Genomic DNA, 12,168 nt, shown 5'->3' with positions numbered 1-12,168 from the left:
TCATTTAATCTTGCATTATTGAAAGAATTGCTTCAGTGGTCATTAAAACCTTTGTCTTTTTAGCTCACCTGAGCCAAAGGCTCAAGTGAGCTCTTCTGTTCAAAATTTGTCCGTTGTCTGTCGTCGTTGTCGTTGTCGTCGTCGTTGTTGTTGTAAACTTTTCACATTTTCATCTTCTTCTCAAGAACAACTGGGCCAATTTCAACCAAACTTGCTACAAAGTATCCTTGGGTAAAGGGGATTCAAATTTGTTCAAATGAAGGGCCAGGCCCTCTTCCAAGGGGAGATAATAATGAATTAGAGAAAAATTAATGGCATTTTTAAAAAATCTTCTTCTCAAGAACCACTGGGCCAGGAAAGATGAAACTCATGTGGAATCATTCTCTGGTATTGTAGATTCAATTTTGTTCAAATCATGACCCCCGAGGGAAGGGTGGGGCCAAAATGTCTGATCAAAGTTTTATATAGGAATATACAAGAAAAATGTTTAAAAATCTTCTTCTCAAGAACCACTTAGCCAGGAAAGATGAAACTCATGTGGAATCATCCTCAGGTAGTGTAGATTCAAGTTTGTTCAAATCATGACCCCCGGGGGAAGGGTGGGGCTAAAATGGCCGATCAAAGTTTTACATAGGAATATATATGAAAAATCTTTAATAAAAATCTTCTTCTCAAGAACCACTTAGCCAGGAAAGATGAAACTCATGTGGAATCATCCTCAGGTAGTGAGGTTCAAGTTTGTTCAAATCATGACCCCGGGGATAGGGTGGGGCCAAAATGGCTGATCAAAGTTTTACATAGGAACATATAGGGAAAATCTTTAAAAATTTTCTTTTCAAGAACCACTGGGCCAGGAAAGATGAAACTCGTGTGGAATTGTCCTCAGGTAGAGTAGAATCAAATTTGTTCAAATCATGACCCCCGGGGGTAGGGTGGGGCCAAAATGGCTGATCAAAGTTTTACAAAAAGATATATAGGACAATTTTTTTAAAAATCTTCTCCTCAAGAACCACTGGGCCAGGAAGGATGAAACTCATGTGGAATCATCCTCAGGTAGTGAAGATTCAAGTTTGTTCAAATCATGACCCCCGGGGAAAGGGGGGGCCAAATGGCCGATCAAAGTTTTACATAGGAATATATAGGGAAACCTTTTAAAATCTTCTTTTCAAGTAATTCAAAGCCATGCTTAGTGATATTTATAGGGAATCAACCTCAGGTTGTGTAGATTCTAGTTTGTTCAAATCATGATCCCCAGGGGGCTAAAATTCAAGCCCCCTACCAACCCCACCTCAGTAAGCTTTCAGTTCTGATTTGATATGTGCTTTTTCCCTAGCCAATTGCTCAGGTGAGCGATCTGGCCCCTGGGCCTCTTGTTGTTTTTATATCAGACTGTCTCAGGTAAATCAAAAAGCAATGTTTTAAGTACGATATATACCTCATACAATTCTGTATTAAAAAAATATCAGTTTTCGGCATTAACGGGCCTCAAACTGTCTAAGATTTTTTAATACAGAACTGTATTCGGCATATATCCAATATTCATATGTCATGAATAATGGCACCCCTTCCCCTTAGACACCGAAAGCAGGAGGAATGCATTTCTTTGAATCCTCTTCTTTTACATCAATTATTTAAGGACGGATGATACAAACCATATTTTTCTTTGAAATAGATTTAATATCATGTCACAAGTTCAGAAAAGTAGATGGTTCTTGGAATTTTTTCTCCGAAGTACTGGAAAATGAAATAGACTTGGAAAATTTCAATTAAAAAAAAAATATAGACAAATCACATTCAGTTAAGGTTTTCAGGTGAAAACAAATTTCGAATATGTTACCTTGGTGCTTAAAGTGTAATATAAACTTTAGAAAAATATATCAAGCCAGGTGAATTTTAAGAGAACAATATGCAAAAAATTAGCAATATCACATACTAGGCTATTTTTTTAAATTTTACTTTTCCTAAAAAAATTCACCTGGCTTGGTATATTTTTCTTAAGTTTATATTACACTTTACGATAGAACAGCTTTTGGAACAGCTTAATCCAAACTTCCCGCTAGCGTTTGTTTGTTCACAAACCAAAATCCGCAAATGAAAATAGCGCACACTAAAACAGATAACAATAATTAAAGTTTTCTTCATTTTTCAATCTAAAATTATTAACTTTATTTTTGCGACAAAGAAATATAAAGAAATAGTATAAAAGACATAATTTTTTTGCTTTTTTTAAACTGTAATGGCGTAGTCCATGTATTCATATGCCAGACAGACTTGGGAAATAATCGGGGGGGGGGGTAATGCAGAGTTAAGTGTCACCTTTTCGGAAAATAAGGTAGAGTATAATATGTTCTCTATAAAATATGACAGTAGCAATAAAAACGATAGACAGAAGAAAGAATGCAAAAACATTGTTACATTACATCCAATTTTGATCTTGATAGCAAAAACAAATATGACTTACATGCACGACTTTAACTAATATTGAAATAATAATTATAAGATTATATATTTGATTTTAACTGATATAAAAATACGCATACAATGTTGCTCACGGCCAATTTTTTATCACAGGTAGGATAAGTAATGATGTCTCCCTTCTAAACAGTCCATTATTTTAAAGCAACATCTTTCACAAAGTAAAATACAATTATATCTTATCTTATATTTGTCCCTGGAGTAAGGCAGCTAAACCTACCCCAAACAACATTTAAAGGGTTTTCATTTCGTTCCTTTGTTGTACATCGAATTTGATCACAAATTAAGAAAATGTTAAAAATATAGCTATTATTTTTTTACTCCTGTCAAAAATATTACAAAAAATAGAATATAACAAATCAGATGTTTTACTTTTTAGAAAAAAATACATATGCTTTTGTTCGTGATCCCTTGAATTTTATGATGTTTCCTTAAATTAAACGTGGAGTCTTTTATCCCATTTTCAACCAGGCGTGAAGCCCTTAGCTGATTGAAATGACACCACACATCTATTTTTGTGCAGAAATTGATCTTTGACTTTAAAAAGACTATGTTTCTTATACAACATGCAAACTACATTTTTAAAGGTGAGAATAATATTGAAAGGAGACTCTAAAATCATTAAGCAAAAAATCTGGGCTGTTTTTATACAGAGTTAATTCACCTTTTCAGAAAATAAGGTAGAGTATTATATGCTTTCAATAAAATATGACAATAGCAATAAAAACGTTAGACAGAAGACGGAAGAATACCAAAACATGGTTCCATTACATCCAAGTTTGATCTTGATAGCAAAAACAGATATGATTTACATGTATATGTTTGACTTAAAACGGACATTAAAATGATATAAGATTATATATATATTTTTTTAACTGATAAAAAATGATATTATATACATATGGTTTTAAGTGATATGTACTTCTAATATAAAATTAAGTCTACAATGTATATCTTATGATATTGTAGGCTAACCTACAAATTTTATCAAACAGAACAGAGCTGTTACATTGTCGTGCTTAAAAATATGTGCATATATTTCTGTTCAGTCGTTTATTTTTTTTTTTTTTGTACAATCGTCTTAAAAAATATTCATGATTTTCCCCCAAAACTTTCTTTTAGTCTTTTTCTTTCCTCTTTCCTTCAGCAGCCATTTTATCTACCTGTTCCTCTAAGTAGTCGTCTGCAAAATCTGCCGTCTGCTTCAACGCCTTCAGAATCAAGATGTCAATATTTGGATCCAGACTTGTTTCATTCTCGTAGTTTTTGATTGGCAGGATATGGCCACGCGGTAGTCCCATGACGTCAGCAACCTTGTTGACTGTGTCACGGACAGCTGGACTGTAAAACATATTCGACGCATCCTCATCGACCTTTGGACAAACTTTGTCCAGTTTGGTCAAATACACAACCTGGGGAATATCTGTTTATGGAACAAATAAACAGGTCAATTGTAAATTAAATAGACTGTGCAAAGAACTCAACATGAAAACATCCTCCAAGAAGATATAATTTTACTAACAAGAAATATGTGTTGACTTTTCTGATTCGTTTTATATCAATATAATTAGAAATCATTCATTAATTTAAAATCAATTTTAAGTTCACCCACTCCTCTGATTCATCCTGCCCTGTAGTTCCTTTAGTTGTTTTAGAATTTTTTGGGGCATGACGTCAATAGTACTTCCGTCCACTACAAACGCCACACAGTGAATTTTGTCTCCAAGTCTTGGGTTCCGAATGAATCCAAAGGTTTCCGTAGTAAAGGGTGACGATGGATTAAACTAAAAACAAATCACCTTAGGTAATCTTCCAAGTTTCGTATATTTTATATCAGCAGTCTCGTTTAAAGTCAACATTTCGTAAGTTTTATGGTCGATACAATGTCAGCAAATACAATTTATCATTGAGTCAAATGCTGACTGACCTTTTTTCATACCAATTGTTAGACCATTTTTTATACATTTAATTGACGACGGATTATTCCGTTATTACACGATCATGACAATGAGCACAAGGCGGGTGTGACCGGTCAGCAGGGGATGCTCACTCCTCCATGGCACCCGATCGCATCTCTGAGTTTCGGAGGTCCGTGTTTGCTCTGCTCTAATTTTGTATTGTTTTATGGACTTTGAGATTAAATACTGTTCGTTATCTGCATATCCTTCTTCATAAAATAATTTCTTGCATATGTTTCGTAAAGTGACAGGTTACAAACCCTAAATATCAAACTTCGGTCAACATTTATGTCGATGAAATATGTATTCATTATAAGTTTTACCTTAATATTTTCATTGGTTTTACTTTGTAGATGTTTACATATTTCTGTAAGCAGTACAGGAATGCTGTAGTATGTCATCTTAATGTTAAAATTTAATGAAATGTATGTATTACATTAAAAAGTACTGAAAACCCCGCGTTTATACAGAAACAAACTACAATGGATCTCGGGTTTTTCTTTAATCTTATAAACTAACCTAAAAGCACGTAATGATTACACTTGTTTACATTTCACAGGAGAACATATAAGTTTACGTAGTCTATCTAGCGACCTTTGCAGAGCTTAACTATTTTATTGACAATGTTCATGGACAGGAAAATTAGAGGTAAAATATACGTAATGTTCAAAACTATATATTTGAAGAGTTTATAGGTATTTACCTGAATCGCAATAACTTAAATTACTGTAACAGTTATATGAAAAATGAAACAATTTTTTTAATAATGGGAAAACATAAGATTTTTTTTAGGGGAAATGGATCCTTAAAGTGCCTGACGCTCTTTGCATCAGGCAACTAAGATAACTTCTAGCCTCGATATTTTCTTCATATTTAAGGTATAAACGTCTTTTTTTTTTTTGGTTTCACGTCTATCGATTAACCTGTAATTTTGTAGAAATGAAGTATTTTTAGTATTTGTAATTTTATCTCGAGCAAATTAAAGATACTGGAAATGTAAATATTACAGAAAAATCAGAAACATTAAATATCCCGCGATTCTTCGATAAAAAAACTTTTTAATTGCAATCTTCTCTTCTAAGATATGTTTCATGAATACAAAAATAGGTCTCCTAAAGTAATATTTTTTTATCATACCTGGTACCTGTCCGGTACGTTACCGTCCAGTATATAAGCTGTCTCCTGAGCGTGTATTGGTATCTATTTATATTTGTATCATACCTGGTACCTGTCCGGTACGTTGCCGTCCAGTATCTAAGCTAACTTCTGAGCGTCTATCGGTATCTTTTTTATATTTCTTTCATACCCGGTACCTGTCCAGTACGTTACGGTCCAGTTTATAAGCTATCTCTTGAGCGTCCTTTGGTATCTTTTTATATTTGTATCATACCTGGTACCTGTCCGGCACGTTACCGTCCAGTATATAAGCTATCTCTTATGGTATCTTTTTTTTATATTTGTATCATACCTGGTACCCGTCCGGTACGTTACCGTCCAGTATATAAGCCATCTCCTGAGCGTCTATTGGTATCTTTTTATATTTGTATCATACCTGGTACCTGTCCGGTACGTTGCCGTCCAGTATATAAGCTATCTCCTGAGCGTCTATTGGTATCTTTTTTTATATTTGTATCGTACCTGGTACCTGTCCGGTCTGTTACCGTCCAGTATATAAGCTATCTCCTGAGCGTCTATTTGTATCTTTTTAGACGGTGGCTATATATAACCACAGGCTATTGCTGCTAGTCCGGGCTTATATATAAACAACATGTAAACACACGGGGATCCTAGCGGAGATTTTTGCAGAGTCGAAATAATGGAAGTAGACTTGTTTCGATGATTGAAATGTAAATAGTTAATAAATACTTTTAAGTTATTTCCAAGACATTTCGTTGATGGACACAGAGCCTTTTTTCTGATATTTGCCGTAATCAATATTTCTCGCCTCATGAATATTCATTGAATTACGGCGAACTACAACTAACTCGTACACCAACCGACTCGCATATTCCTATGCAAACTACAGATGTCAATTTGTACATGATTGTTTCGTTTTCTTTTTTCTCTCTCATGCATGTGCGAAAAGTAATTTCGTTCACATTGTGTTAGTTTAGAATTATAATCATTGTCAGAATATTTGATGAAAAATATTTGTAGATAATTGTTTCACTTTCAAACTCCGAAATCAAATAATTAAAATTGCTAAACAACACAAGCGCGCTTGTTTCTTAAAGACTATTCTGTGAAATTAATATTCAATGAAATTTAAGTAGTTTATTGTAATTTTACTGAGTCTTTTGATTGTTTGAATAAATGTCTAATATCTGTTAACAATGCTATATAAGAAAAACGAATACATTTATTTTAAGAAAGAAGAAAAATAGAGACAGAAAAATATTTTGTTATTTTGTTTTCCTTTCTCTCTATTTCGAGGAGTATATACGAGGGTTGTCCTTTAAAAATCGTGGACAAAGTGTGTGTTTCTCGAAAAATAATGGGCTCCATAAGATGAAATTATTAGCAAGTATTCATTTATCATATTTTAGTGTATCTGAAGTCTTTTGATATAATATAGACAAAAATTAATTTTATATTTTAACATGCTTAAATGTAGAAACGCATGATAAAAACCCATTTGTTTTTAGTTATACACGTCGAGTATTATTTCGAAATAAAAATATCAAATAGATTTTTGGTTAACATTATCGCATTTTAATCACTGTCTGTTGCGTCGTCTATTGGAAAATTTCAGGGTATTTGCTTAATTTTGTCAGTTTACCAAGCATCCGAAATGGGAAAGTGGTAAACACAACACACGAAAAATGGCGACGTTCGATGACGTTTCTACGCACCGAAAAGCTGTTCAGTTTTCTTTCATTTTTAGTGTACAAAGGGAAATGGTAGGTTTTTTAACGAAATCTTTTTTTTTTAATCATATCCATGGGCATAACAAACAGCTATAGGAATAGTGAAAGACGCTGTCAATGTTGACAGCTAACTAATAAGGTATATTTAGTTGAATGATAGTGAAAATTATTGTCGATAACTTTAATACAGGTACAAATAAACCTTCACAAGGTTCCATTCGTGCGCGAAATTCAAGAATTAAGCTTAAGGGAAACTCAACTATGTACATCAGTGAAAATTCCTTAATTCAAGTGGGAGTTATCTAACTTGTCTTTACCAGGAAAGGATTCGTGAAGCTGCTTTAGACACTTTGGCATTATCATCTGTGTGCCATAAGGCGACACAATACATTATATAAAATCTTTTAATTTGTTTATATATGCATAGATCTATTTGATATTTGCTTTGTTGTTTTTTTATGAAAAATTAGATCTAACGTAGAGACAATTTTAGATCACTAGATCAAAGTGAGAATTCATAACACTTTCTTTTTTATTACAAAAATATAAATTTATAAATTGAAATACCTGTACATGTATGGTGAAAAAAATGAAATAAACTTTTATAATTTCTGTATCATTTTACATATTCTTACAATATTTTATCTCATTTAATGCAAGTCGCCATTGACGTTGCAGGTTTGCTCTGAAGTCACGGACCTGAAGAAGTCCATCCGTACGTCGCGGATTCGACTCCCACTGCGGGACATGGAGATCTGCACTTAATTCAGATTGATATCCTGTGTCGCAGTAATTGTTAGCCAGAAAAAAAAAACATCCCTCGTTGCTCAAAATTTATACTCGGAAGGATCGTTTAACAAATAAAATTATTCATGCCACCGTCTTTCAGTACTCACAGTACTTTGATTTTTATATTTATATCATACCTGGTACCTGTCCGGCACGTTACCGTCCAGTATATAAGCTATCTCCTGAGCATCCATTCTAAAATTCTCCTCCAGACCCCGGGTATCACACAAACGGATCTTCAGGTTATGTCCAGAGTTCTGGTCCTTGATGGTGTACTTTCGAAACTTAGAAAATGTGTACAATAGATGTTTTATTTTAATTCAGAAATTACAGGAATATGCCACTTATATAATAGAATTCCACTGAAAAATTATATCAAAATATTCTATTCAGTTCGCAGGATTTTAACCATTGCAAGCACTGCTATTACTTCACATGATCTTAAATTATAGAGTAGAGTATGTGCGTAATTGTTACTGCAGCACTACAATCCTACAATTATCCAATATTATTACAATGACATAAAAGATTTTTGCAATTTTCAAAGTCATCAAATACCATTCTGCTTCTTACCACTGTTGTAAGACTGTGTTCAAAACTCCCACTCCGAGCCTTACTGGTGATTTTTCCGCGGAAAATGGAATTGACAGAGTTGAAAAAGCTGGACTTTCCCGCACCAATTTGACCAATCAGAAGAATATTGACGGCAGACAAGTTAGCGTCACTCTCAGGCTCAAAATCAATAATCAATTTCTTCAGTTGTTGAACTGCCTAATATTTGCAAAATAAAAATCATCAATACAATGCATGTACGAGAGCTGAATACGTACATGTATTAAATCTAAAGCTGAGGTCAATATGGACAACAAATATGAAACAATGACATTCATTTTGACGGACAAAATTAATCTAATTTATAGAAAGCTGAAGAAAAAATAAGAGTATGCACGTGCGCTTTATATCTATTCATATATAGTATATTTATATTTCTTTTCCTCAAAAATTAATTGGAAATTTTTGTTTATATTTATTTGTTTGTTGTTTAACGTCCCTCTCAAGAATATTTTGACTGTCCTTATCTAATTGGTTTTTCCCGCATTTCTTAAGTGCTTGTGGTTAGAGAGGATTTTAAATGTGATCGTATCCTTTGGTTATAAATCCAGTTTGTACTACTTCTGATTATTTTACGGAATTACAGTCTTTTTAATTTTTATGGGTTTCTCCACACTTTTGCTCTAAACGCTTGCAGATACTTTGCTTAATTTTTGTGCCTGAGTCTACGCTGCGTCATAGCATCAAGCATGCAATTTATTCCTCTTCATTGAAATTGTCGTAATTATGCCATCTTCAATTTTAATGAGAATAAGACTACATTTTTCGATAAGGGACTAGTTTTATTAACGCAATTCTCGCAGTATACAGTTTACTTACAAGTCATCTAAAGTCCTTACTAATATTCATGTTTACTTTAGTGTAAGCGCAATCTGCAGATACTGTTCTTTATTGTCTTTATCTCTTGAATAAATAAATATTCAGAAGTTTTAATAAAAACCTCCTCATTAAACTCTGGAAACTTTCTCCAAGGGTAGTCCAGAATTACTGAACCCACTGCCACTTCTGTAGATTTGTTTGGGTCAGAGCCATCTAAAATAACAAATTGACAATGTGCCCAAAAATGCTGATTGAATCAGGTACATGTAATACGAGGGGTGATCAAAAAGCTCGCAAACAAATTAAATAACTTCCAAAAATGAAATGATATAGAGTTTAAGTGTTGAAAAAGTAGTCCTTTCCTGTTTTTATGCGAATCTGCAACCATTCTGCCCACGTGATAGAGGTGGACACGTGACGTGTTCCTTTGCGTTCTGTCACAGAAGCTTAAATTTTTTTCCGACCCCTATATTCCTTACCATGCAGGTTATTTTTCCAAACAAAAACAGTCCATTTGTCAGATATGGCCTAATCTCGACAATAGTATGGGTGGATAATGATAATCTTATGCAGAATGAGCATGGTTACCAGCAAAATCTAAGTCCCCTGTCTTTTGAGCGTCGTTTATTTCATGTGGATAAAGAATGTGCGCCGTCACTTTATCATATCTGATATGTTTAAAGTCCAACTTAAACGATATTTTAGGGATTTGATAATTATATCATTGTGAAGATATTCATCTATGTTTTTAACCTGAAGTTGATTTTTACATTGTGACGTCACAAACACGTGGAAAACGTTCCATTACATAAGAAATTTATAGAACATGTGTATGACTTAATGTCTGTCACATTCATTCTCATCTGAATTTTGGTTTTGTAAATATAGAGAAAGTTCGCGAAATTTTAAACCACCCCTCATAGTTTTCATACTTTATCAATAAAATTCAAGATACCTTTTTTTTTAATTAAAGGATACCTTTTACTTGGTATACTTCTAGATCAGTTACTTGAAGATGACCATTTGTTATGGAATTCACGTTCTGTCCATTTAACAAATAAATGTTTCCCATATTTAAAGAGCCATTCAAAGGAAAGTACTTTCCAGACTTGTTGATAGTTCCACTAAAGGAACGAATGTCACTGTCACCAAATGTTGGCCCATAACTTGATTTTCCATACCCTGCATACATGTAAGAATTGTGGTCAATTGGAAACTTCAGGGGATTTGATGACCCATTATACTGCAGTCGAAACAGAAACGCATTAGGATCGTTGATGAAGTTGCTGTAAGAATGCCAGCTCTGTGACAGGTACCCCCCGTAAATCGTGTTATTTGTGTTGTATAAAACCGTTACTGTAGGTCCCTGCCCGTCACACTTCTGGTGGAATGTTGCAGCTGAACATCCATCTCTGCTGATCTTGTACAATAACCGTAAGTGGCAAGTCTTCCCTATCCAGATTGCCAGCTGATCTTTGTATACCTGATCCAGAAGCTCCGTCATTTTTCTCTTTGTAAAGAAGAGGAAGTAATGATTGCAAAAAGATAAGAATTTATCTGTTTTAAAGTTCAAAAGAATTCATCTATTTGCATCTATTTTAGTTAAAACATAGTCTTAAACAAGAGACCTAAAAGCCCCAATATTCATACTTTTTAAAATGAACCTACAGATTGATTATTTATGTGATACATGTAGATGGAGACTTTCTTAAACGTATCCGTGAAATATATAATGTTCCAAGTTTTCAGTACTTAAAGGTACAGTGTATATTGTTTAGACTTTAGATCCATCTTACAAATTACAGTGTTCCTCTATTTTTAGAATTATAAACTAAATACTTGAACATTTTACATAATAGACTTGGTTTACTTCCTTTAAATCATTTTTCTCCTGTTAATTGGGACACACTCAAATTTAGATCTTTTAGGCACTTCTGCATGCTTATCAAATACCGATCGACTAAAAAATATTTACGTGCCAGCCCCCGGATCACTGAGGCAAGGGACCTCCATTTATAGGGTTTCATCCGAAGGACTGACAGATAGTTTGACAATTTATAGTTTCTGAACCTTTCATAAAGAACAAAACAGCAGTGTACATGAGCTTACCTTATTTCAGTTCCACGTACACATGCAGCAGACTCACTATAATAGAAAGACCCAAAATGTTTTAGATAGTATTAGTACACTTGTATATATCATTTGGTTTTTTTTCTTAATAGTGATTCTTGGAAACTAAGAAAACGAAACTTATTTTCACAAAACGCACAAATTCAGGTTTTCTATTTCAACATGTAAAAATTATTCTTTCTAACTTCCTTTTTTGAACTTCTAAAAACACAGGGCCCCACAGGTGCAGCTTACCTGGTGCTGTATAAAAATGTGCATCTGGAAAAACGAGAAGACTTTTTTCTTTGTTTACATGTATAAATTTCTTACTGATATCATGCATAAAAATTTTGAATGTGTTTTTTTTTAATTACAGCGATCCTGATTGCGAAAACTAAGAAGACTGGGGGATAAGGCAAACGAAGTGCCTATAGTGTCTCATATTAAGAAATCATATTTAACATGTGAATTGAGTATTTGAATTAACTTTTCATTATTTTTGTGAAGTTATGAGAAGAAAAACTGCCGAGAGAAAAAAT

General features: G+C 33.5%; 1 protein-coding gene across 1 annotated transcript; it reads right to left on the bottom strand.

The window, feature by feature from the left end:
- Window positions 1–3,578: 3,578 nt before the first annotated feature.
- Window positions 3,579–11,779, bottom strand: LOC134234967 (interferon-induced protein 44-like). The gene is made up of 7 exons (XM_062717052.1): window positions 11,630–11,779; window positions 10,499–11,028; window positions 9,642–9,733; window positions 8,663–8,860; window positions 8,227–8,373; window positions 4,088–4,259; window positions 3,579–3,898 (listed from the first exon to the last, which is right to left on the bottom strand). Exons 2-7 carry the CDS (start codon window positions 11,022–11,024, stop codon window positions 3,594–3,596), a joined length of 1,440 nt encoding a protein of 479 aa, XP_062573036.1. The 5' UTR covers window positions 11,025–11,028; window positions 11,630–11,779; the 3' UTR covers window positions 3,579–3,593.
- Between the last annotated feature and the right edge of the window lie 389 nt (window positions 11,780–12,168).

Source organism: Saccostrea cucullata, unplaced genomic scaffold (assembly GCF_032062105.1).
Source record: "Saccostrea cucullata isolate Sc308-1 unplaced genomic scaffold, CSIRO_AGI_Scuc_v1 ctg1891, whole genome shotgun sequence".
NCBI lineage: Eukaryota > Metazoa > Mollusca > Bivalvia > Ostreida > Ostreidae > Saccostrea > Saccostrea cuccullata.
The sequence above is the reverse complement of the archived record's forward strand: the minus strand, read 5'-3'. Positions and strand labels throughout refer to the sequence as shown.